The 27,076-nt window shown below is 40.7% G+C and overlaps 1 protein-coding gene and 1 long non-coding RNA gene across 2 annotated transcripts; one reads left to right on the forward strand and one right to left on the reverse strand.

The window, feature by feature from the left end:
• The first annotated feature begins 2,891 nt into the window (after positions 1-2,891).
• On the forward strand, positions 2,892-6,403 carry LOC111402216. The gene is made up of 3 exons (XR_002704201.1): positions 2,892-5,224; positions 5,312-5,681; positions 5,777-6,403. It is a non-coding gene; the product is annotated as an uncharacterized LOC111402216 (long non-coding RNA).
• Positions 6,404-19,900: 13,497 nt separating this feature from the next.
• LOC111402215 (deoxycytidylate deaminase-like) lies at positions 19,901-25,678 on the reverse strand. The gene is made up of 10 exons (XM_023030377.1): positions 25,427-25,678; positions 25,114-25,189; positions 23,946-23,985; positions 22,497-22,555; positions 22,390-22,427; positions 22,221-22,284; positions 22,062-22,115; positions 21,219-21,320; positions 20,846-20,930; positions 19,901-20,129 (listed from the first exon to the last, which is right to left on the reverse strand). Exons 1-9 carry the CDS (start codon positions 25,609-25,611, stop codon positions 20,874-20,876), a joined length of 675 nt encoding a protein of 224 aa, XP_022886145.1. The 5' UTR covers positions 25,612-25,678; the 3' UTR covers positions 19,901-20,129; positions 20,846-20,873.
• Positions 25,679-27,076: the final 1,398 nt, after the last annotated feature.

Below are 27,076 nucleotides of genomic sequence, written 5' to 3' on the forward strand. Positions count from 1 at the left end.
GCTCAGCATGGGAAGACTCAATGCTCGAGTGATTATAATAGCTTTGCAGGCTTGAATAGGACTCGGTGACTTTTCTGTCAAATTTTGGGACGACACCAGAAATCAAAATACCAGGGAAAATGGTATCGCCCAAAGGTGGCAAATTTATCAAGGCCCTAACATCCCTTAAAGTAATGGACATGGGACCAAGACGGAAAACAAAAGTATTAAACTCAGAGGACCAAAAATTTAATGCAATAGGGAAAAGCGCTGAATCAAAAATAGGGGGTTGAAGAGAGATTTCTAACAAATAAAAAATCCTAGCACTATCAAAATTTGTCTGGGTAGGACCATGGTCTACAAGGTGAGCATGTCATCTACGGAAAACGACATCAGATTTAGGCCAAGTGCGAATACCTCTTTCGCAAAGCGGCCTCAGCGGCAAAGAGTTAAGAAACGGAGGGCCTTGAGTACAAGGGAACAGCTGGCCCACCACCACTTGTCCGACGGCCTCGACGTTGTTGAATGAAGGACCTAGATAGAACTCATTGAGTTCGACATTGGCTGGTGCGAGGAAGTTCGGACTTATATATGACCGAGTGAGGATCCTCTGCAAGTCTTGAAAACTGAAAGAGTCGCTAGATTGGGATTGTAAAGCAGCCATTGGGAACGAAATAAAGTTTTGTTGAGGTTTGCTTGAGAAACATAGCAAAGAAGCAAGAAGATGAACAGTAATATTGCGAGAGAGAAGCGCAGAACAATGAGGCGTGATTTAGTAGTGCGATAAAATGACGTATATTTGGGGGTTATAAGTGTTTGCAACGTCGCACCTTTTCAGGCTATGGAAGAAAATAATGATTGAAATTCTTGGGAATTTCAAATGTTGCTGGGAAACACAAAGTGAGTATGGCAAAAATTAATAATTGGTATTAATTCTACCATATTGGGGGGTACTTGTTGACATGCTAAAAGTGCAGCCTAATTCGAATAGCCCAAAGAATGAAGCCCAACTGGGCAATTCAAGATGAAGGCCCAAATAGGGTTATTAATGAATGCAGTGGAAGCCCACGAACGCGGTAACACCATCGCCCAAGATCTGAGCGAATGAACTGGACGCCCAAGATCTGAGCGAATGAAGTGCCTTGCAGTCGTCTAGAGTTATAACCCCGTTCTCGCCCAAACCTTCAAATTGCCCAGGATCTTAGCAAACATAAGGTATTATGGTTATCCAAAAGTACAGTTATCGAAACAGTTATTGGGTAATCTTATCACGTTCCGCGATTCAAGAAGTTCAGTTGAAGACGGTTGAATGATAAAGAGTAGTGGCCAGCATTTAGAGACGATAGTCCATGATAAGTTGGCCACCATGAAGAAAGTGGGCAGTTATAAAGTAATTGAGCAGTTTCTAAGCGGTTCATCACAAAGAGAGCATCAAAGTAATATAAAAGAGAGAAAAGACATAGAGCAAAGGACCCTAAATCAAATACTCTCAAACAGAGAATACGTAATTTCAATTTCTTAGTTTAGATTTAAACATTTCTTTCAGTACTCGTGTGCTTGCACCCCTTGAAGGCATTCTGTTTAAATTCCAATTGTAAAGTCATTGCCAATAAAACACCCCTTTTTGGGACTTTGTCTCAAGAGATTTGTCCCCTACACAATCATCTGATCCCTTTTTAATTGTTAGCGACTACCCACGCGAAACAGATTTCTTCTCTTTTATGAACTTTGGTATTAGGTTTCTACATAGGCACACCGAAAGAAATGTTATGGATCATAAATATTATTTTCACTATAACTGCATGCAAACTGGCAAAAAGAAAGGAGCAACCATAGTAAGCTTGAATGCAATATAATACGTAACAAAATTACTTACCATTAGTGGTCTATCTTATGATAATTTTTGTTTTATCTTATTTTAAAAGGAAAAAGAAAATGAGCATTTTGTCCACATCTAAAATGTATTGTAAATGTTGCCTTAGACACATTACCTGATAGCATATAGTTCTGATACATGTATCTACTCTATGTCCTCAGTATTGCAAAAAAAAATCAAAGAAGAGGGAAGAAACTCACTTCTGAAATAAGATAAAAGTTTGACTTTGATAAAAAGGTAAAAAGGAAATATAATGCCAACTGCCAAGCAGATTTTATCCTTTCTGATTTCAAAACATAACAAGATGTAGGAGAAAAAGAGGCCAAAAATGTTATCATGTACCCACCCCAAGACCTGTTGAGTTAACATCAGGAACATTTGAAGCCATCACATGAATTGTCCACTTCAGTCCTAAGCCAAACACCCAATTCCATTAGATGCTAGAGAAATAAGTCTAGCTATATTTCATCTTCCATCCACCCAGGCTGGCTCCCCTACCCACCAAAGTGTGTCACTGTACATCAGAATGTCTCCATTCAACATTAACTTATCAAAGACATCTATCATACTTCTTCGAACACAACTAGGCATACCTTCTTTGCAGGAAAATATAGTCATCTATGGTCAATATCTGATAAGAGTCAGAAATATGCAAGTCATAGCAGAGAATGGCATTTACTTCGATGCTACAATTACTTACCATTAGAAGCCTCGGAAAGTCCCATGGACAAAATTGATCTTGTTTTCTTTGATATCTCCGACAGTTTCTCTAATTCCAATGTAAAAGGAAGGGCAAAATTTACCATCTCCCATAGTGGAAGGGAAAACAGAAACATATCTACACACAATACAAATTTCAAAGGACACTAGAAAACAACATTTTATCCGAGCATTACTTAGTCACACCTTCACGAGGCGTTTTGAGGTGCAAATCAATAAATAATTCAAACGAAAATAAAATACAAAAAATATTCTCATAATAAACGAGAAACCATCTTAAATAACCAATAATAAAGAAAATTAGCAAAAATTAAAAGTCTAACTTGCAAACAAACATAAAAATAGATAAATAAGGTAACACATTATAAGTTCTCAATTAGTAATCACGCAACAAATTTGTAATCTACCACTATAAGTAGAAACAACCAAGAAGTCTCCTATTTCATCACTGTTAAAAAAACTTTAAGAGAACCATTGACATTGAAGTGGTGGCGAAACAACACCCTTCTATCCGTCTGGTGGCGTTCGGCGTTCCGGCTTCTCCGTCAAGTGTGTGTGACCTGAAAAACGAAGGCAGGGCTTCCTCCCCCGTTTTACCTTCGGCGTGAGAATTAGTTTATAGACTTGGGAAAAAAATGTGACTGGAATTCAGATGGCTAAGAAAAGAGAGAGATCCTGTATCACATCCGGAAGTATTTATAGCTATTGGGAGCTAGATAACCGCTGGGCGGTCGTGGTGCCACGTGTCCCACGTTGACATTCCTGCTAACCCCACGTTCTGAGTGGGAGCTCTCTAACTTCCCGCTTAGAGGTTGCGCCCGTATTAACCACCATGGAACTTAATGAATTCACTAGAGGTTTTATGGCTAAGTGTTTGGATAATCGTATAGGCAATTCCATACCAGTTGAAGACTTTGCGTGGAGGTAGAGCGACCTTGGGAGGGTTGACGGCCTCGCGTAGTGGTAGAGCGCCCCCTGGGGGTAGTGGTAGAGCGTCCCTGGGGGGTCGATGGCCGTACATGGTGGCAGAACACCATTTGGGGATAGTGGTAGAGCACTCCTTAAGGGTCGATGGTCTTGCATCGAAGTGCAGCGATCCCTCTTGCTTATCGCCGAGGGTGGCTTCCTCTACCAACCTATATCATAAGCCCCTACCCCTTGTCAATGTTTTCGACAAGGGGTAGCAATTTTCTTTATCTGGGTTGGTTTGATTTTGTTTTTAATTGAGTAGTTCGTATTAACAAGTCGAGCAATGCAATCGAAATCAAGTAGCAATTTTACTGTACACATGGCACCCCATCAATTAACATCCTAGGCTTTCTCCATTCTAAAGTAATTTTTTCTCCTTTTTAATCCAAAGTCTTGCTTTGAGTTTTTGCTCTCTTCATCTTTTTTTGTTGCCATGTATAGGACTATTCTTTCTTCTCCTTCCAATGAGAATAGTGATGGGGGTGTAGTGACTCGATCGGACCTTCATCTGAGGGTACCGGAGGGGGTCCGACCGGCCCACGGGGTGGCCGACCAGTGAGTAGCGGGGCTAGTCCATCGACCAGCCCCGTGGCTGGTTGAGCGTCTGCCAGCCTTCGGGCTGGCCATCCCCCAGCTTCTCTTGATCTTCGTGGCCCATCCGGCCCCTCGACCCAACTCGCTAATGATTCGCCCCCTTCGTCCGGTAGATCTCATTATGACATTAATAGTGAAACTCATTCATCGGTTCTCAGGCGTTTGTCCCAAATTCCCCTAAGAGGCCCAATAGTTCTACCAAGTTTCCAAACCAAAATTTAGAAATTGGGCGAGACCCGGCTGGTGAGGTTGTCCCTTTAGTAATCCCAAAAAGTTATAGTCTATACAGTTCCCCCCCCTCCTTAAGTTGGAAAAATGTCTACGTAAGTATGACTGGGTTGATGATTACATCTATAGAGCCCCCAGTCCTAAAGAAAGACTCCCTGGTCCGACCCCCGCGAGGTAGCCGTGTACAAGGATGCTATGGATGGGGGTTTTCGGTTCTCCATTCATCCCTTTTTTGTGTCAATTTTTAATGAGTTCCACCTTACTTCTAGTCAAATAAATCCCAACGCGTGGAGAAAGGCACTATATTTCCTATTTGTTTGTCTCAGAAGGAAAATATCACTTTCCATAGACCTTTTTAGGTGCGTCTTCGAAATGCATGAGCTGGTTCAGTGTAATGCATTCATCTATTTTACCACCAGAGTTGCAATTTCCTAAATTTAGAAATTCGAATAGCGGATGGAAATCCCAGTTCTTCTTCACTCAGCCTTCAGCAGGTCGGTTCTCTTTCAACACCAATTGGTGACACCCCCAAATTCCTCTCTTTAATAGCCAAGTAGAAGTTACCCTCTTTCTAAAAGCTCAAATCCAAGAGTTGGTTGATGCACCGCCTCTCGCACCTGACTTAGGATCAGTCTTAACCATGAAGAACATGTTGATAGTGGGGATGAGTCGTCCTACTAGTAGGTTGTTTCCGTCGATTTTTTTTTTATCGCATGCACACACGCTCATTTATTATTTTTTGCTTTTAGTTTTTCAGGACTAATGAGTTTGGGTTTGTGCATACCGATATGGACTTTGATCTTGATGAGGTATTGAAGACCCTACCAGGAGGTGATGAGGGCCCTGCTCCCGTTGATGGTAAGCTTTTGTGTTCACCTCCGCCTTTTTTTTATCCTCATGCTCTTGTACCTTGCAATTTTAACGGATTTTAACTTACATGTGTAGAGGCAGAGTTTGATCTTGAAGGGATTATGGATTCCATGCCTGACCAGGGGTAGGGGGATGGGACGGATCCATCACCTATCCCTTCAAAGAGAAGTAAGGCGGCCGACCAAGGGGGAGGTCTCGAGCGATCAACGAGACCTCCCAGCCTTCAGTCAAGCCTCGTGAGGTGGCTCCAGCTCCTAGGCCGGGTGCTTCCAGCCGTGCACGGTGTGAGCGCGAGGATTCATTTCCCAACTTTGGGTTTCCTCCCACCCGGGGCTATCATGAGATGGGGGTGCTCAAGTCTTTGGTGACGCCCGCTCGAGCTAGAGCAATTGCAGGGCGTAGTGCAGACGATATTGAAAGGGCTGCTGCTATTTATCTCCAGAGGGTATGTTTTCAATTTCGCATTTTCTTTTATGTTGGGTCTTGCCTTTTAGGCTTGGTTTTAACGCTTGACTTTTATTTTACCCCCTCATTTCTTAGGTGGTAGCCCTCCGGACTGACTCGCTGAATCGAATCGTCGCCTGGCCTCGAAGTTGAAGACTCTTACTGAAGAAAAGAAAAAGGAGGCTCATCATTACAAGAAAAAGATATCCTCCTTGAAGAAGTCTCTAGAGACGTTGGATGCTCGAGCTCGTGAACAGGAGACGGAGAATGACAACTTGCGTTTTGTTTTGGCTCGCGCTCTGGAAGAGGCGATTGAGAGGTATAAGGCTTCAGCTGAGTATGCCAGAGATCTCGAGGTATCTGTGAAGGAGTATAAGACATCGTTTGATTATGCTAAGGCTTTGAATTCATATGGGAGGAAGGCGATGGCAGCGTCTATCGAACTCTTCAAGGAGTGGATTATGGTCGAGAATCCTTCTATAGACCCATCTGGTCTAGATAGATTTCTTGCGCAGCGCAAGGGGAAGGAGAGTGGAGCACAGTCATCCAGCTCGCTTGGACGTTCATCACGAGGTGGTAGTGGAGATGTCTCCCCTTCGAGCTGAAGCATTTCTTAGTTGTTGTTCCCTTTGCTAGCTTTTCCTTTTTTGTGTTTACTTTTGTTTAGTCTCATTATCTCCTACTTGTCCGGGGTGTGGGCAAGAATTTCTCATATGTATAAATACATTTTCCGTTCGCTATTATTAGTGCTTAGTGCATTGTTATTTCAACTTGCCGTCTCTCATGTCGTCCCTCTTCTTTTTCCTTTCACTATTTGATGGTGTGGGAGAGTGACTTTTTATCAGGCTAGAGTTCAATGGTCAATGGCCCTAGCCAATTTTAGCCTTGTGTTACCCCATGCCTAGCCACGCAAGCTATGTCGACCGTTGGGAAAAGGGTCTAGCAGTTAAGAGCCTTAGACAATTTTTGGCTTGTTAAGGCTCTCCACCTAGCCGCGTAGGCTATGTCGATCGTCGGGAGAGGGGTCTAACGGTTAAGGGCCTTAGTCGATTTTTGGCTTGCTAAAGCTCTCCGCCTAGCCGCGTAGGCTATGTCGACCATCAGGAGAGAGGTCTAGCGATTAACGGCCTTAGCCGATTTTTGGCTTGTTAAGGCTCTCCGTCTAGCCACGTAGGCTATGTCGACCATCGAGAGAGGGGTCTTGCGGTTAAGGGCCTTAGCCGATTTTTGGCTTGTTAAGGCTCTCCGCCTAACCGCGTAGGTTATGTTGACCGTCAGGAGAAGGGTCTAGAGGTTAAGGGCCTTAGCCAATTTTTGGCTTGTTAAGCTCTCCGCCTAGCCGCGTAGGCTATGTCGACCGTCGGGAGAGGATTCTAGCGGTTAAGGGCTTTAGTCGATTTTTGGCTTGTTAAGGCTTTCCGCCTAACTGCGTAGGTTATGTCGACTGTATGTCTTCGTGGGATGGGAGGGTCTAAGACTGCATATCAATACATAAAAATACTTGGATTCGTGAGCTCAGTAGGCACACTGGGACATCCCAACTAGGTTGGCCCTTCCTTAGCGCCCTCATCACTTGCTACTACCAAGATTTTTCATTGAATAAACAAATGCAACTAAGGGTGCCTTCGTGAGGTATTACATAGAGAGAATTAACAAGGCAATCTATCTACTGTATTTACAAAAACGTAGCCCATGCGTCTATTCTAAAATCTAGTGGTAGTATTTTTTGAGGTACTCTACATTCCACGGTCTACCCAGTGGTCGTCCCTTCATGTCTTTCAAGCTATAAGCCCTCTTTCCTAGGCTGCGGATCACTTCATACGGGCCTTCCCAGTTTGGTTCAAGTTTTGGTGGGGGTGTCCTGCTGTTGTCACTTCTTTTAACACGAGGTCCTATGGTTGAAAGATTCTTAGTTTCACTCTCCGATTGAAGTATTCGGCGACTCTCCATTTATAGGCCATCATCTTTATTGCCGCCTTCTCCCTTACTTCTTCTAGTAAGTCGAGTTCTCCTCTGGTCGAGGTATCATCAGGCTGTCTGACTTTCATCCTACCTATCTCACTCAAAATTTCAAATGGGACTACATCTTCCATCCCGAAGGTTAGTCTGAATGGTGTCTCCCCGGTCAGCTCTCGTGGAGTCGTGTGGTATGCCCACAACACATTGGGTAGCTCGTCTACCCAAAGCCCCTTCTCCTTTTCCAATCTGGTCTTCAGATCCTCGAGAATGACTCGGTTGGTTACTTTAGCTTACCCGTTCGATTGTGGGTGAGCGACCGAAGTCAGTCTATGGTCGATGTGATAACTTGCACAAAAAGTCTTGAAGCTATGATTGTCAAATTGTCTGACGTTATCTGTCACCATTACCCTAAGTATCCCGAATCGACATATTATATTTTTCCATACAAAACCCTGTACTTTTGCAATTCGTGATGGTCGCAAGTGGTTTTGCCTCTACCCACTTGGTGAAGTAGTCGATGGCGACCAACAAAAACTTCCTTTGTCCCTTGGCTAAAGGTAGAGGCCCTAAAATGTCCATCCCCCACTGAAAAAATGGGCACACCCCAAAAATGGTTGCCTGTTGCTCAGTTGGGACGTGGATTAAATTTTCGTGTCGTTGACATGTGTCACACTTTCTTACTAATCCAATAGTAACCTTGCCGTGGAATTTTGAAAGCAAGGGATGTTGTCCCTTGGTGGTTACCACAAGTCCCAGCATGTACCTCAAACAGTATCTCTTTAGCTTCCGAGGGTCGTATGTACTTCAGATATGGCATGGTGAAACCCCGCTTGTAAAGTTTCCCATCAATGATGGTGAATGAGGCTACCCCAAGCTCTCAACCTCCATGCTTCAAAGGGATCTTCCAGTGTTTTATTTTCTGTGAGATATTTGATTAACAGATCCATCCAGTTTTCCTCGTACTCAATATTTTTCACCTCGACCCAGCGTTGGATGCTGGGTTGTTGTAAGACTTGCACGTTCGCTGTTTGCAGCAGATTTCTTGGGTTTACCGTGCGAGTTTCGCTAGCGCGTCTGCCTGCTCATTTTCCTTTCGTGGGACCTTTGTCATCCTAAAGCTCGCGAACCCCCTTTGCAGATCCCTTACTTTCATCAGGTAGGCTGCCATCTTCCCATCCTTAGCCTCATATTCCCCCGACACCTGTCCAACTATCAACTGCGAGTCACTGCAAACCTCTATTTAAGATACCCCCAGCCTAGCTGCTAGAACTAGGCCTGTGATTATTGCTTCATACTTAGCATCGTTGTTAGTGGCGGAGAACTCGAAACGCAATGAGTATTCCAATTCCTTGGAGTCTGGCCTAATCATTATGATTCCTACCCCTGATCTTTCCGTATTTGAAGAACCGTCCACAAAAACCTTCCAATCTATCTTTTGCCCTTCTGGGGGTTCTGCTGGGGTGGTAAGCTCAGCAATGAATTCTGCCAGAGCCTGCGCTTTGATGGCGGTCCTTGCCTTGTATTCAATGTCAAATTCTCTCATTTCGAATGCCCATTTCAGCAGCCTTTCGGACATCTCTGGTCAATGTAGGATCTGCTTGATGGGTTGGTCGATCATCACTTGTACCATATGGGACTGAAAGTAAGGCCTCAATTTTCTGACCGCAACGATTAATGCGAGCACCAGTTGTTCGGCCAGACTGTACCTCGCTCTGCGCCTTTGAGGACCTGACTGACATAGTAGACTGGTTTCTATGCCTTAGGGAATTTCTTTACGAGAACTGCACTGACTGCCCGTGGCGACACTACGAAGTAGAGACATAGTATGTCCCCAGGGCATGGGCTGGTCAATATGGGAGGCTGCTGTAGTGACCTCTTCAAGGATTTCAACGACTCCTCGCACTCTTGAGTCCACTCAAAATTTGTAGAGTCCCCAGTGGCTTTAAAGAAATGGTAGCACTTATCCGCTGTCCGGCTCATAAAAAGGTTAAGGGCTGCCACACGCCTTGTCAGCCGCTGGACCTCCTTCCTACTAGTGGGGCTTCTTATTTCAAGTATTGCCTGTATCTTATCGGGATTCGCCTCAATACCTCGCTGGGTGATCATAAACCCTAAGAACTTTCCATCGGCTGTACCAAAAACACATTTTTCGAGGTTGAATTTCAGATTATTCTGTTGGGCTATATTGAACACTCTCTGCGGACAGGTCACGTGGTCGACGGCCTTCATACTTTTTACCACCATGTCATCGACGTAGGCTTCTATGACATTTTCAATCAACTCCTGGAAGACCCTATTCACTATCCTCTGGTAAGTTGCCCCTGCATGGCAGTGTAATAGTAGTTCTAGAATTTGTGATGAATGACATCTTCTCTTGGTCGCACTTAGCCATAGAGATTTGATGATACCCCGAGAAAGCGTCTAGGAAGTTGAGCCTCTCATGACCCGACGTGGCGTCGACAAGGTGTTCTATCCGTGAGAGCGGGTATGAGTCCTTATGGCATGCCTTATTAAATCCAGTGTAATCTACGTATATGCACCACTTCCCATTTGACTTTTTTACTAGCACAATGTTGGCTAACCATTCGGGGTACCGTACCTCTTGGATGAAACATGCTTGCAGTAGCTTTTCCATTTCCACCCTTGCTATTTCTTGCCTTTCGGGGGTGAGGTTCCTTTTCTTCTGCTTTACTGGTTTGGCTCTGGGTAGAACTCCGAGGTGATGTTGAGCGAGTGCTGGGCTGACCCCTGTGATATCACTTGGGCTCCATGCAAAGACGTTTAGATTATCTGTCAGGCACCTTACCAGCTTCCCTTTTTCTTCAGAGTCCAACTCGGCCCCGATGCTGACCTCGCCACCCTTCATTATGGAAATCTTTTCGATCATGTTAAGTGGCTCAATCCGCCCTCTCGGAGGTTCGACTTATAACATCATGACTGATGGGGCTCTTCTGACTGATATAATGTCGACATAACATTTCCTAGATGCTTGCTGATCCTCCCACACACACCCGACTCCCCTGCTGGTTGGGAATTTCAGGACCTAGTAATAGGTCGAGGGGATAGCTCTAGCTGTGTTGAGTAACGGCCGACCGCAGATTGCATTATAGGCCATAGGGGTCTTAACGACCAAAAAGCTTGCCACAAGTACCACAGTGATTGGGTATGTGCCTAGCGTGACCGGGAGCTCCACAGTACCTTCTGGAATCACCGTGGTTCCTCCAAAATCTTGCAAGGGGGTGTTCACAATTTTTAACTTGTCAGGTGGGACCTTCAGGCCTAAAAAAGCGTCCGAGATGAGTACATTTGCGGCACTTTCCCCATCGACCAATACTCTTTTGACGTCAAAATCAGCTATGTCGCCACTATTACTAGGGCATCATCGTGGGGGTGTGCCACGTCTACCAAGTCTTCCTCGCCAAAAGTGATGCTCTGGCTGAACCTTGCATTCTTTTGGATGGAGCAGATCCCGAGAGAGCGTGCGTAGCTTTTCCTTGTCGAATTTGAATCTCCACCTCCTGCTAACCCTCCTATAATCATGTTTGTCACTCCAGCCCTAGGTGGGGGACAGTCCTCCATCTTTTGCTTCCCCCGGTTGTCCTTCACATATTTGCCCAGGAGACCCCACCTTAGAAGGCGCTCGATCTCCTCCTTCAGTTGAAGACACTCTTCAGTATCATGCCCCTAATCTTTTTGGAAATGATAATATCTGCCTTGGTTTCTTTTGCCCGCTGGCATTACCATGGGTCTCGGCCATTCTAGCTCTTTCGTGTCTCGTATTTCCATCAATAGTTTGGCACGTGGGGTGTTCAAAGGGGTGAACGCCCTGGATTCCTATCGTTTGTGCCTGGCTAGCCGATCTTGGGCGGCCCATTTAACCATCTGCTCACTCCTTGGCCTTTTTTTGTTGGCAGGTCCTAGCTCATCCCCCGCCTTGTACTTGTGACTTTCTACTTCCCATCCCTCTCTGAGGTTCTTTGTGACCTTCTCCGCCTCCTCGACATCAACATACTTATCTCCCTTTTTCAATAGGTCATGCATTGATTCTAGAGGGTTCTTAGAAAGTGACATCTTAAAAGCCCGATTTCGAGTTCCATTCATCAACGCAGTCACCACTGCCAACATCTGAAGGTCCTCTATTCCAAGGGTCGCACGGCTAAATCTGGCCAAATATTCCTGTAGAAACTCATCTTTCTCCTGAACCACCTGCATCAGTCCAATGGTTGTCCTCCTCTTTCTCTTGCTACTCAGGAAATGGGCTACAAAGCTCCTGGAAAGTTCATCAAATGTTCAGATAGACCGAGGGGCAAGTGTTGCCACCCAGTCTCTGGCTTCCCTCCTGAGAGTCGAGGGAAAAGATCGGTACATTACCGCATCAGGTGCTGCATAGATTCTCATCAAATCAACGAAGGTCCGCGGATGGTCAAGCAGATCTGTGACCCTGTCGTAAGTCTCTATCATAGGCTGCTTGAAGTCTCTTCTAGGACCATCTGCCTACGCTTGCCTTTTCTTTTAGATATCGCATCATCAATTTTCTTCATCATGATCTCCTCCATTCTCTGCTCCAAATCCACTAGGGGTGGGACGGACTGCAAGACCATCATCCCTGGAGCCCCCGAGCCTGCGGTCACCGGTTGGATGGAAGGCGGTATTTCTATGTGTGCCTCCTGGGGTAGAGGCGGGGCCTTTGCCAAATATGGTGGGAGGGTAGCTCTCTGCGTTTGATTCTGTAAGAGGGTCATCATGGCCGCAACTGAGTCTCTAGGGTGCTGAACTGGCTTTGCGTCACATACTACAACGGCGGATAGAGGCCTCTGGCAATCGATTTTGATTCTGTCTCTATCGTTGCTGCTCTTAGGCGTGTGTCACTTCTTGTTCATCTTCTCGACATGACCTTTGTGTTCAATGGAAGAGTTTCCCACAAACGGCGCCAATGAAGTGGTGGCGGAACAACACCTTCTATCCGCCTGTGGCGTTCGGCATTCTGACTACTCTGTCAAGTGTGTGTGACCTGAAAATGAAGGCGGGGCTTCCTCTCCCATTTTACCTCCGGCGTGAGAATTAGTTTATAAACTTGGAAAAAAATGTGACTGGAATTCAGATGGCTAAAAAGAGAGAGATCCCCTTACCTGTATCACATCCGGGGATATTTATAGATATTGGGAGCTGGATAACCGTTGGGCGGTCGTGGTGCCCCGTGTCCCATGTTGGCATTCCCGCTACCCCCACGTTCTAAGTAGGAGGTCTCTAACTTCTCGCTTGGAGGTTGCACCCATATTAACCGCCATGGAACCTAGTCAATTCACTAGAGGTTTTATGGCTAAGTGTTCGGATAATCGTATAGGCAATTCCATGCCAGTTGAAGACTTCGCGTAGAGGTAAAGCGACCTTGGGAGAGTCGACGGCCTAGCGTAGTGGTAGAGCGCTCCTTGGGGGTAGTGGTAGAGCGTCCCTGGGGGGGTCGACGGCCTCGCGTAGTAGTAGAGCACGCCCTAAGGTAGTGGTAGAGCGCCTCTGGGGAGTCGATGGCCATGCATAGTGGTAGACCACCATTTGGGGATAGTGGTAGAGCACCCCTTAAGGGTTGATGACCTTGCATCGAAGTGTAGCGTTCCATCTGCTTGTTGCCGAAGGTGGCTTCCTCTACCAACCTATATCAGGCATATTGGATTCCCTATTGTCAGTTTATTTCTTTCTCCTTTCCCTTTCCCTTCCTTGTAAAGACATAAAATAGACTTGCAATTATTATTGGTTTTAAAAAAAGGGACTAAAAAGTTAATGCCAATACTAAAATGTACAGAAAAGGCAAAACAATGTTCGAACACCTTAGTCACAGTAAGGATTAGCCTTGAGATGCAAGCTTCATGAATTGCATTTAAGACTTGAGGGTTTGAGGCATCTAACGAAAGCCTCATGCGAAGAATGACTCGAGGCGTAAGCCTCAAAATTTTTTGTTAAACAATGCATAGAACAGCTCAACACTCTTTGCACATTCAATGTAGATCATATTTCCTTCTGAAAAGAGCCTTAACAGCTATTAACTTGTCTTGAAGACACCCATGCCCCTTTAAGGGAATTAAGTAAAATACACGACCTTGAGCATCAAGCCATCAACACATTTCCTCCAGACCACTCCTTATTACTTCAAACTTACCACAAGCAATTCTCTCCATCAGAGATATGGCTTGACATCCTAGTTCAACTATCTTTAACACGGTTGCAAAGGCAAATTCTAGACATGCTTGAGTAATTATTTTCACGCTGGATTCAGTCTCACAATTCATGTTTTATAAACCCACGTAAGGTTTATCCTCCCCAACTCCCCACCCACAAAGGGACCTTAAAATATATATTGGAAGTCAATGCCCAGGAGAAAGTCTGCTGCCTACCTTAAATTCAGGAGAGTTGATATCCTTTCCATGCCCTGCAAGCTGTCTCTCCATTTCCAGTTGGCTGCAGCTAGATTTATTTGTTTAAGAGGAGATTGAGTGATTTGTACTCAATCTCCATAGGATTTTTCTTCTATATATTGTCTTCATTGCTCACACAAATTATAAATATACAACATAAATTTCTTCATGTTATCAGAGCAGAATCCTTAACCAGGTCTGTCTCTGTTTATTTTTTCATTCTCTTTTCTTCTGTCTTCTTGATGGATAAAGAAGACCTTAATAGTCTTGAGGCTAAAAGCTCTAATACCCCTGAGGTTAACCCAAATCAAAGACTCAATTCTATTTTGTCGAATGAGTTTAACTATCTCTAATGGTCAAGAGCTATTTCTCTAGCTCTTGGTGGGAGATCAAAGCTTGGCTATGTCAATGGAAGCAAAAAGGCCCCCAGATGAGTCCTCCTCTACCTGTGAAGCATGGTTGTGCCAAGATCAGCTGGTCATGTCCTAGCTCCTTAATTCCATGGATAAGAAAATTGCTGAAATTTTCAGCTTCTCTTCTTCTTCTTTTGATCTATGGAAAAACATCAAGGAAATGTATGGCAACCAGAACAATGCAGCTCATGTTTTCCAACTCAAGAGGGATGTTTCAGGGCTCCGACAAGAAGGCAAGTCATTTGTTCAACATCTGGGTGAATTGAGGAGTATGTAGAATGAGTTAGATGTGTATCGTCCTCATACTACTGATTCTGCCATTCTGTTAAAGAGAGTTGAGGAAGACAAAATCTTCCAACTTCTAGCTAGTCTTAGCTCAGAATATGAAGACCTGCGCAGCCATATCTTGACGAACACCGATCTTCCCTCTTTCTCAAGCATTTGTGCCACTATTCAGCAGGAAGAAACTCGTCGAAAGGTGATGAACCTGGAAATAAAGTATAATATACCCGAAACTAAGGCATGTGTGTCCACTTACAAAGTTCCTGATGGAAAAAACTACAAGGGTAAGAGACCAGACTTGAAGTGCACATATTGTGATGCTATTGATCATTCAAGGGAAAAATGTTGGGTTTTGCATCCAGAACTGAAACCAAAATTCTCAAAGGAAAGCAAGGGCCATTGGAAAAATTCACAAATTACTCATAAAGCAAATCATGCTACTGCTTCTAATGCTTTTAAAAATCAACTGAGGGTCAGGTGAATTTCACATCCAATCCAGCTGCCCTGATCAATGAATTTGTTGATTATCTTCAAAAACAAAACAAGAAATTGGAATGGTGATGGTAAACAAATGACCACTTCTGGACCTGAGAACTCTACTACCTTCTTAGTAAATTCACAGGATTTCTTGTTGAGACTGATGGTATATCATCCCATAACATTCCAGGTATTTTAGAGGCTTTCTCTACTGCTCTTCAAGTTAGTTTTGTGCATGATTATTGGATAATAGCCTCAGGTGCCACAGATCACATGTCTAGTCAAATGTCACATTTACATGAATTCGAAAAATTGTCCAAATAATCTCTCAAGTCTCAGTTGCTAATGGTAAAGGTGGCTCAGTTTTAGGGAAAGGGAAAATCAAGTTGATTTCAAAAAATGTAGATTCGGTTGCTCTTTTTGTTCCTTCCTTTCCCTATCATCTCTTATCTGTTGGAAAAATCACAAACTCTTTGAATTGTCTTGCCATTTTTTCACCTCATAATGTCATTTTCCAAGACATTGTCACCGGGAAGAAGATTGGTGACGACTTTTACCTAAATGGATTGTACTATTTATCAAAGGATCCCCAAATTTCCAAAGGTTTACAAGTTAGTTCCAGTCCTGCACAAGATCAAAGTCTTTGGCATCAACGTTTAGCTCATCCTTCCAATCTAGTGTTGTCTAAGTTGTTTCCATTTTTTTGTAAAACATCCACGACTTGTGACATTTGTCACTTGTCGAAATTTGATAGGTTGCCTTTTGGCACTTCTATGTCTAAGTCTAGCAAGCTGTTTGAAATTGTACACTCTGACATTTGGGATCCTGTTTTTGAATCTTTTGATGGATACAAATATTTTGTAACCTTTGTTGATGATTACTCAAGGATTACTTGGTTATATCTTTTAAAATTTAAGAGTGAATTGTTGAATGCGTTCAAGGATTTTCACCAACTAGTCACCACACTATTTTCAACCACCATTCAAATCTTAAGGTCTGATAATGGCACTGAGTATATGTCTAATAACATGTCACAATATTTGAGCTTGCATGGCATTATACACCAAACAAGTTGTGTTGGAACACCCTAACAAAATGGCATCGCAGAAAGAAAAAATCGGGATTTGCTTGAGAAAACTAGAGCACTAATGTTTCAAATGAACGTTCCCAAAAAGTTCTGGTCTCAAGATGTTCTCACTGTTGCATATTTGTGTTGGAACACCCTAACAAAATGGCATCGCAGAAAGAAAAAATTGGGATTTGCTTGAGAAAACTAGAGCACTGATGTTTCAAATGACCGTTCCTAAAAAGTTCTGGTCTCAAGATGTTCTCACTACTGTATATCTTATTAACCGATTGCCTAGTCATGTGCTAGATTTTAAATCTCCTTATGAAGTGATGAAGAATAGAAAAATTGATTTGTCCCACCTAAAAGTTTTTGGATGCATAGTTTATGTCCATATCCAAGCGTCAAATCATGATAAACTTGATCCTCGAGCTGTTAAATGTTTGTTTTTGGGGTACTCATCCACACAAAAGGGATATAAGTGCTACAATCCTATCAACAAGAGAGTTGTTACATCACGTGATGTTAGATTTGATGAGCGGACACCCTATTTCAGAAAATCTTTAGAAACTAGTGGTCAGGGGGAGCTTGTGCTTGACCCTCTTCCCTTGCCTACTTCTAACTTCAACCTTGACTATGTTAATTCAACTCCTTATCATGATGATCATGAAGTCACAAACTCCACTGTCATTCCTGAAGATAATTATTCTGAGCCGTCTAGCTCAGTGCCTAATGTGGATGTTTCACCATCTCCTCTTGTCCCAGAAAGAAGAAATCCTACTCGCGATAGACATCCTCCACAAAAGCTACATGATTATATCGCTTATCATACACGGTATCCAACAGCTAATTCACTTACATATCACAGGGTTTCTTCTTCTCATGCTATTTTCTGAGCAGAATCTCCAATGTCCAAGAACCAAGGAATTTTCAAGAGGCAAATCTATCGAGTGAATGGCGAAATGCTATGGCAGAAAAAATGCAAGCTTTGGATGCAAATAAAACATGGAGTATTGTTCCATTGCCTAAAGGAAAAAGGGCTGTTGGGAGTCGATGGATATATAAGACTAAGTTTCACTCAGATGGCACGGTTGAAAGGCACAAAGCTCGATTAGTTGCTCGTGGATTTACACAAACTTTTGGTGTTGACTATAAAGAAACCTTTGCTCCTGTAGCTAAAATGAATACTATGAGGGTTGTACTGTCTGTTGCTATTAATCATGCATGGCCTTTATACCAAATGGATGTTAAAAATGTCTTCTTGCATGGAGATCTCGAAGAGGAAGTTTACATGAAGCTTCCGCCTGGCCATCCTCAATCACACGATCCAAGTTTGGTTTGTAAGTTTCATTAATCAATTTATGGATTAAAACAATCTCCTCGAGCGTGGTATGCCAAACTTAGCTCCGTTCTTGAAATAGTTGGGTTCAAATACAGCAATTTTGATTCCTCTCTTTTTATTCGCATTGGATTAGTAGGCAAGTCGGTTGTCCTTATTTATGTGGATGATCTTATTATTACAAGTGATAATGTTGATGAAATTGAGGCTCTCAAATGTTCTCTTAGACAAAAATTTGCTATCAAAGATCTTGGTTTTCTGAAGTATTTTCTTGGCATTGAAATGGCTACTTCTTCCAAAGGAGTATTACTCAACCAAAGGAAATATACTCTCAATTTGCTCCAAGAAGCTGAAATGGAGGATTGCAAACCCTCTAGAATGCCTCTTGATAGCAAATTAACTCTGGAGATGGGCGGTGATCCTCTTGACAATGTAAGCTATTAACAACATCTAGTAGGTAAACTCATTTACCTCACTATAACTAGACCAGATATCACATTTGCTGTTAGCCTAGTAAGTCAATTCATGCATTCTCCAACTACTACTCATCTTCAAGTGGTTAAGCGTATTCTACGGAACCTTAAGGGTTCTATTGGTCGAGGCATTCTTATGAAGAACAACTCAAACACAAATCATTGGCTACACGGATGCAGACTAGGTCGGGAACTCTCTTGATCGAAAATCTACAACTGGTTTTTGTACATTTGTTGGAGGCAACTTGGTTACATGGAAAAGCAAGAAGCAAACCGTGATATCTCGTTCCAGTACAGAGGCTGAGTATAGGGCTATGGCTTCCACTGCATGTGAACTTATTTGGCTCAAGGGTCTCCTTTCTAATTTAGGGTTTCCCGATTCTCAACCAATAACTCTTGAGTGTGACAATCAGGCTACTATGCACATTGCCTCTAACCTCGTTTTTCATGAACAAACCAAACACATCGAAGTTGATTGCCATTACATTCGTGCTCAAGTTCAGTCCAAGGTGATTCAAATCCATTAAACTCGTAGCCAAGATCAACTGGCAGAACTTTTTACCAAAGCTCTGCCATTCACTCATTTTTAATGACTATTTTCAAGCTTGGCTCAATTAATCCCTTTGATCTAGCTTGAGGGGGAGTATTGGAAGTCAATGCCCAGGAGGAAGTCTGCTGCCTACCTTAAATTCAGGAGAGTTAATATCATTTCCATGCCCTGCAGGCTGTCTCTCCATTTCCAGTTGGCTGCAGGTAGATTTATTTGTTTAAGAGGAGATTGAGTGATTTGTACTCAATTTCCATAGGTTTTTTCTTCTATATATTGTTTTCATTGCTCACACAAATTATATATATACAATACAAATTTCTTCAATATATTAGCAATATTATAAGCATGATGTGCAGGGGCGGAGCCATCTGGGGTCTAGTGAAATTTTGGTTCTGGGTATTTCGATTTTGATGCAAGGAGAAATTATAAACAGACTCATCAAAAATTCAATATTGTCGAGAAAGATTACCATCAAGGAACAACAATTTTGGAGGGGGGGGAAGGAATCCAAGGACCTTTGAATGGCGATAAGGCTAAACAGGATCTTATGAGTGGATTGGTTCCTTTCCATGCAACTATTACTGGTAACGTGCTGAAATTATATCATTCACAGCAATCAAATAGCGCGCGAAAGTTCAATTGATTAAAGCATGTTTCTGCCCAATTAAATCGGATATTACCTTCCAATATTGGTGAAGACGACGACTTATCCTCGTAGAAAAGGCTGCAACAAATACAATTGGTGTCGAAAAATCTTCCTTTTTGAATGCAATAAAATAAAAATAATAAAAAAACACGTAATGCCGGTCAATTGCCCCCATTAAGTCCTTGTTTATCCAATTTTTTAAAATTCATTTTTCCTTAAATATATTTTTAAGCTTATTGAAATTCATAATTTTTACCAATCATTTAATTATATATAATGATTTTGTTCGAAAGGCCCTTCTTATTATCGAAATCTACTAAAATTATTTTTTATCAAAACTAAAAATGGTGCAAGGATTATGACTTATAACAGGCCTTCATTGGATTTGGAAATGCATGCACATTAGGATTATACCAATAAGATAAGCTTTCAATTGGGCAAATACATGGCTTATGAGCAAACAATTTTTTTTTTTTTGTATTTTTTACAATAAATTGTATAACACGATATGTTATTTTTTGTAAAATTATGTTACATACATTTGACCACCATATTTCCATCGACACCATTACTATCCCCCACGATGTTTCTGAAATCCTACGCTCTCAAACCAAATGTACTTTATACATAATACCACAGTTGGGACTACAAATATAGAATCTCAACATGTGCATTACAATTACAAGAATACAATAGGAGGTTCAATCCTTAAAAACTCCGGAAGCAGTAACCATTTTAGCTAAAAGCCTTACTCTGCATTTCATTAGGCATCCATTCCCTCTTTCATGGCAAGCAACATTCACTCTCAGTCTTGTATTGTTGCCTCTGTTCATGCTGATGTACAATAAAATATAGCAAAGGATATCAGAAACAACTTGTTCATTTATGCTTAATAATTTTGTAGCTGTAAATTATTCGTATATTTCTAGTAGATGCGATTGATGAGATATGTAATAGCATCATAGAAAGATCCTTTCTATGAAGCACTGATACTGACATGAAAATGGGCACATTCATGTGTAACTTTTCAAGAAAGTAGCAAATGTATGCGTGCTCACGGGTCTAAAATTATAGATTTATTATTTTATATTTTTCTACCTTTTTATCAATTTTATGTTTCAATAGAACTAATGCTCTCTCAAGCTTTGAATTTGAATTTTTGGAGGTGAAATCTTTTGAAGACGAGGATTGATTATTTGTAGTATTAAAGCACTTTTCTAAATATTATATTCCAAAATTTACAAAATCGGACTTGAAGTGTCCTTTACATGTTAGAGGACGTGTGCAAAATCAAAACACAAAAAACTTAGGACTGACCACATGCTATGTTGACACGTGTGGAAGAATGTTTGAAAGTGACAATCTCATGTCAATATTTGAGAAAGAACATATAAAAGTAGGACATGTCACATATCCTAGATACTTGATCCAAGGAAGGTTGGTATTTGATTCATGTAGGATAAACATTAGGATCCCTTTAAACTCCTACGATTACATCAACTGCGAATAAGCAGTGAATTATAATGATAATATAGAGACAAGGAACATACCGTGCGACTGCAGCCATCATATGTACATCTAAAACTCCTTGAAATTGATCGAAATCTGATCCATTTGTGGTTGATGTCTCCTTACCTAACAAATAAGCAACAAATCATCGAGTCAATTCAAAAAATCACTCACCCTCTTTTGGTGAGCTGCATCAAACTGGTTTTTTCCATAAAAAAAACTACTGAAAGCATATATAAAATAGGATTTGCACTTTTTCTGCATTTTTCCTTCTCTATGTTTCATTTCTTTGTCAATCTTTCCTGTTCAGGAGAAGGGGCCATCTTATGGAGATATCTTTCTATTGAAGCTTACTCAATCTAATGATTGAAGTTGGTGGACAAAGCTTTTCTGAGCAAATACTAATCGACTTACTTTTACACCAGCCATGGATAAAAGTTTGTGAGAAGCAGCATAGACGGTTTCTGAATTATCCAACCTCTTTTCCACATAATAAATAACTTCCGAGACACCTGACTGCAAATATAACTGTTAATTTCTGGATAAAATGAAACCAGATCTATGGACAAAGAAGAAAGGTAAATCAATGAAAGTAAAATGTTACAGCCACCCCCAAGTACACTGAAAAAGGTGCATGAAGAAAAGTAAAGATACACACAAAGATGTCAATATATCTAATAATTTTGCAGGAACTTTGGATTATCTTGAAAAAAAAAAAACTTCGTGTTATTTCTGAGCTTTAGTGAGGCAGGTATTCATGAATGACAGGAAATGTAAGCTAAATATCCTCATTAATGATTTGGGAAGCATCCCGAAGTGCTCACAAAGTGCAAGTCTCCAATATAAATTATAATAATATTGAAATCAAATTACAACTACGTGTTCTTCTGCAGTTCCAAGCTAAGATAAATTAAATGCTTCAGCAGTATCTTAATATCTCTTCTATATACGAGAATGTTAGAACAAGTGTCCAGGGACCATATAATTTGCACAGACTAGAAGGTTGATTCTTTTTCTGCCTTCTGCGCATGTTATATGTTTGGTGAGTTCATCAACAAACTCTTTTGAGTTTTCTATCATTTCTTTCACTTCAATGTGTCTAGCAGATGCACGAGAAAGTTGATTCCCGAGATATAAAAAAAATTTCCAACACCAACTGCAATTAAGGTCAGGAGTTGTCAAGCATATAAACTTTCATAAACTTGGGATTTAATTTCAGATAATTGAATAACATATACGCAGATCGACTTTTTTCACCTGAACAATTATCTTTGCACATTCATTGCAAGGAAACATAGTAACATAAAGCCTCTGCAAATGTAATAGACATAAATAATTAGCAAAGGTAAACCAGAATCCAGAAACTAAGGAGGGGGGGGGGTGGCGTTTAATGTTTTTCAGAAGTTGGAAACTGACTTGTCCCGAAGCAGATGCATGATTTGTATTCAAGATAGCATTGACTTCAGCATGGCATACATAACTGCAAGCAACCAGTCGGGCATCAAATTGAGGCAATGAACAGGAAAAAAAAAGAAGAAAAATAGTTAAAATTTCCACTAATCAATTTTAACATCAAGTAACTTACGGGTACTTAGTCTCTAGGGGGTCCCCATTTTTGGATTTCTGAAATATCAAGGCATGGTTACAAATCAATTTTTAAATGCAATATTTTCCAAAAAAGATCCCACCAACCTTAGACCAGGGAAGCTTGTCATCTGAACAACCACGTGGGAACCCATTGTAGCCGATGCCTGGCTAGGACAATGGCACCAATACACCAAAATTTTATTAACTTTTAACTCATTGAGATTTATTTATTATCATCATATTTTTATTTTTGGGTTCTCAATAATCACAGAGCAAGCACATGCATGATTTCAGTGAACATATTTTCAAATTGTCATATATGTTTATTAAGCTGAGGGAAGATTAGTTTCAAATGCTATGCATATATTGAGAAACATAAGGCATTTCTGGGTTCATAATAGTGGTTTGGTAATTATAGCTTGGGTGATGGTGGAACAACCAAACACATAATAAAGTTCCTATCCACAACAAATCATATGTAAAAAGTACTTGCCCGAATTCATACATTAATGTCTTATGTAATACATATTATCAAGCACTATCATTGCTATTGAAAAATGCTACTGCAAAATAAGCTTGAAGAAGATTCTTTGAGATATAGCGAATCATCCACTCATAGAATTAAATAATACTTATTATTTGCAGGTAAATGATGGAAGGCTCACATTCTAATGCTTTAACCAATAAAGCACTGAAAAAGGGTTTGGTGCCAATGGATCTGATGGCTCAGAATGGTGAAGGGCCAGACGGTACCAGACTGAAGTTGCTCTAGACAAGATTTCTAGGAATTGTTAATGCCATAACAGAGAACCAAGTGAAATTTGATGGAATAATTCATGCTAAAAGTTTTGGTTCCCAATAAGTTTGCAATGACTGCATAGGGTGTACTAGCTCAAATACAGAAACCTACGTGAAATATGACATCAATGCCGCACTCAGTGAAGAACCCAGATTCAAGACTAAAGAACACTAGAGGACAGCAGCAATAGAAGTTGATGCCACATATATTAAGCTTTCATAACTGAACGGTCAAAATTGCCAAAAGCCAAGTCATAACACTTGCTTACCAGCATGGAATTGGGTTTGGAAAATGAAATTTATCTGAAATCAATTCAATTTTGAATAGTAAACATCCCTGACGCAGGATGCAATAGGAGAATACAGGAGAGGGAGAGGGGAGAGAAGAAGAGAAAGGAGGAAGGAAGAGGGGGAGAGGAAGAGAGAAATTGGGGAAGAAATTCAATTTATTTCATAATCAAAAGTTGATAATAACATTGCATAAGACCCCTTCATATAGGGTTTTGAAAGACCCAATTCTAAGTAAGAAAGTGCTATAAAGGGTAGTAAATCAAATACTAATACGCATTAAAATTGAGAGTAATGTTATTTGCAGTCGTTTACCGCCATATGTATGCCACGTAGGGAGATTGCGACAGTAAACAACTGCAAATAGCATTATTCTAAAATTGAAAACTAAATAAACATAATATCCCTTCTAATTCTCTCTCAATCCATCAAATGCAAATTAGCAGTATCTCTAGCAAGCAATCTTACCAAGAATGATGCCCTTTTGACTCACCAAACAAGCTCCAACCTACAAGGCAATCCGAATAAAGAAAAAGTAAAGCAAAAAATATATCTAATTCACAAAAAGATAAACTTGAGAAATTTAAATATACAAAACCAAGAATAAAAATTGCCGATCTCAGAATCTGCTTTGCCAACTAAGGTCAATAAAGGGACTGAAATCTACCAAAAACACTACAAAGCAAAACAAGGAGAAAGCAAATATTGAAGGATGATCAATTCTCTATTGATACTGTATGAATCCTAAAGCATTCTTTTGTTTTATATTCTGAAGCATGTCAGTAGTATAATACATTATTAGGTTTTCATTCCAACTCATCTCCTGTTCTCCGTGCCGCTGTCTTCTACTATTCCATAAGCCCAACCATGGACCAAAGAAAACCTAATCTTTTCAATAGACTCAGCCATTAGACATGCTTGTTTCACTGTAGAATCTCCAATTTGTTGCGCATAGGATTCACAATTCCATTTTCAGGTTATATTTTTCCTTTTGTTTCAAATGAATTGAAAAGGGTTATCCTGTCAGTGTCGTGTCATCGCTGTATCCGTATTAAGAAATTAAGAAAAAAGACATGTCATCTAACATGGCTAATATGTATGTGTCACACCCTGATGCTCCGGTTCTAGTGGCGTATCGATACTTCTTAGCTGATACATAAGTAAAAAAGCTTGATACCATAGAGCAGGCATTAAGCACTTTATTCCAATTGACTAGGACTGTCCGTACACAGAAGAACAAGCTAACAACTGGGATTTATACAGCCACACTATAAATAGGGTGTGCTTAACGTGACTTCCCCTTTCTGTCTTCGCAATTTATCTCCTACTTCAACAAAGTTCTTCTCTTGCATTTTTTTATGCCCTCAAACAACTCTATCTTAAAATTGCTGCCACCCACCGAAACAACTCTATCTTAACACAATGAAGTCCATCAGCGAAATAAAACAAGTCTATCACTGTCATGCTTGGGATTTGTGACATTTAAGGTTGTAAATACTTCAACATTACTGTAGATGGTCAACTTTTGCTTCTCCTCACGTGAACTCTCGCATCCCAAACCACGTAAAGGTATTCACAAGGTACCTCAGTCTTAAAAATACATGAAAACACTTACATTTAAGATCATTTTCCTTACCTGCCTGTTAGGATCCTTGGATCGTTCAGCGGATAGAAATGCAATAGCCATAAAATAATCATCCCATGACAAATATCTGCATTTTGACAGGAAATGAATATAACTGTTTTGCATCGAACTTCAATATATTCCATCTGAAGCAATAATAGCAAAAGAACTTCAGCAAGTACAACAAAGTCGGAAAAATATAATTACATGTACCTTGATTTGCTAATATTTCTTTAACCTTTATCACATCATATAAACATAGACTGGAAAGCAAATTATCACTATTGACTGAAAAATATAATTACTGTATAAGTAACTGACTGACCCTTTTCGTTTGGTGGGATCATACGGGTTCTGTGGAGAGGGTTTCCTCCCGTCAACGACGCCGTTTGCAGAGAAGCGCTTATTGCGGAAGTTGGAGCGGAAAAATCGGCGAAATGCGATAGCAGAAGCCGCCGCACCAAAAATTGTGGCAGTTGAAACCAGCACTATATCTCGAGAGTTCATCATTTGCAGCAATTGACCCCGTAGACACGCACTCACTGCGCGAGAGAGAAATTTGGCAGTGATGTGGGGGGAAATAAGAGGAGAAGTAGCGGGAAAAATGCTAAAGGGTCAGTGGGCTCATTTAACAGTGTTGGGCTAGTAGCATGGCCTTGTCAGATGGTTAATAGAAAATTGACAAAATTAGCACTACGGAGTCTGATATAATGTTTCCTATCATGCTCAATTTTTTTTTTTTTTTTTTTTTTTTTTGGGGGAAAAAGGTGGATCATAATCTATCTTGATTGAACATTAGAACCAATTTCTCTTATATTTCTTGATTATTTGAGAATAAAATTAAATTTACGTGCTGTTTTTCTATTAGGCAGGGGACCATTTATGAATTTCCTTGAAAGCCTTAGGGGGGAAATCGGGTCTTTTTATTGAATGGCATGGCAGGTAATGGTAATTTTATGGTGAATTTCTAACTGATTATGTTATGTATTCACATTTTATTCATTAACTTACTTATCATGTATTCATTGGTTTCAAAATCACGCTTTAAATATTTAACTATGTGTGCTTTAATGACCATTTCTGCCAATGGAAAATTTAAGGAAAATGGTTCACCCCTCTTGCTTGCGGACTTTTACGCTTAAAGCTTTCATTGACCTCGTGTGTATTCAAGTTTCAAAGGGTTATGAGCTCGCTTGTTTGTTTCTTTCATGTTTTCTTATTTAAATATATAAATTGAATTTTATTTAACTTAAGTCGGAGTTAATGGAAATGAAATAAGATTATTGTACCAATTTAAATCGCTTTAACGATTTTTCATTTTGAAATATGCGTTGCATAACAATCAAGCTGAAAATTTTTGGCGCGTGTAAAAATATAGTAATAAAATTCAATCAAATAAAGCACTAAGATCATAAATCCACCTTTATAATTAGGGTTGGGCAAATCTCCCGAACCGAACCCAAACCGAATTGAACTGAACCCGACGGTTCTTGTCAAATTAAATATCCGAACGGGTATCTGAATTGAAAATCGACGGGTACGGTTCGATTCTCGGTTCTAGACCAAGAACCGAAGAACCGAATAAGAACCGAATCTTTCTAATTTTTTTTTTATATTGAGTAAATTAAATTATTTTTATTTTTATTTTTTCTAAACAAATTAACAATTTCTAAATCCAAAATTTTGGCCCAATAATTTGTTTTATTTCTAGTTTTTTAATTTTTGGTTCAATTACCCATTGTATTGTTTCATTTCTTAACCCAACAAAATCCAATTCACTAAATAACCCTAAACACCTATACTAAAGTGCATAACGCTGTTTCGACTCTCGCACTCACTCTCACAGCCTTGTTAACATTCCAAAACCTATAAAATTGTCGGCCGACGTTGTTACCTCCGTCGACCGAAACTTTGATCGTAGCGATCATTTGAACAAGGTAGTCTACTAGTCTCTGACATTCTAAAACCATTGAAT

Source organism: Olea europaea, chromosome 10 (assembly GCF_002742605.1).
Source record: "Olea europaea var. sylvestris chromosome 10, O_europaea_v1, whole genome shotgun sequence".
Taxonomy (NCBI): domain Eukaryota; kingdom Viridiplantae; phylum Streptophyta; class Magnoliopsida; order Lamiales; family Oleaceae; genus Olea; species Olea europaea.

Excerpts from the sequence above, each read along its gene's own strand:
- LOC111402215 (XM_023030377.1), bottom strand. The coding sequence starts at position 25,611 with ATGATGAACTCTCGAGATATAGTGCTGGTTTCAACTGCCACAATTTTT. Across the intron at positions 22,556-23,945 it reads TCAAAAGGGCATCATTCTTG|GCATCGGCTACAATGGGTTC; the intron begins GTAAGATTGCTT and ends TGTCCTAGCCAG. Across the intron at positions 22,285-22,389 it reads CCCCTAGAGACTAAGTACCC|TTATGTATGCCATGCTGAAG; the intron begins GTAAGTTACTTG and ends GGTTGCTTGCAG.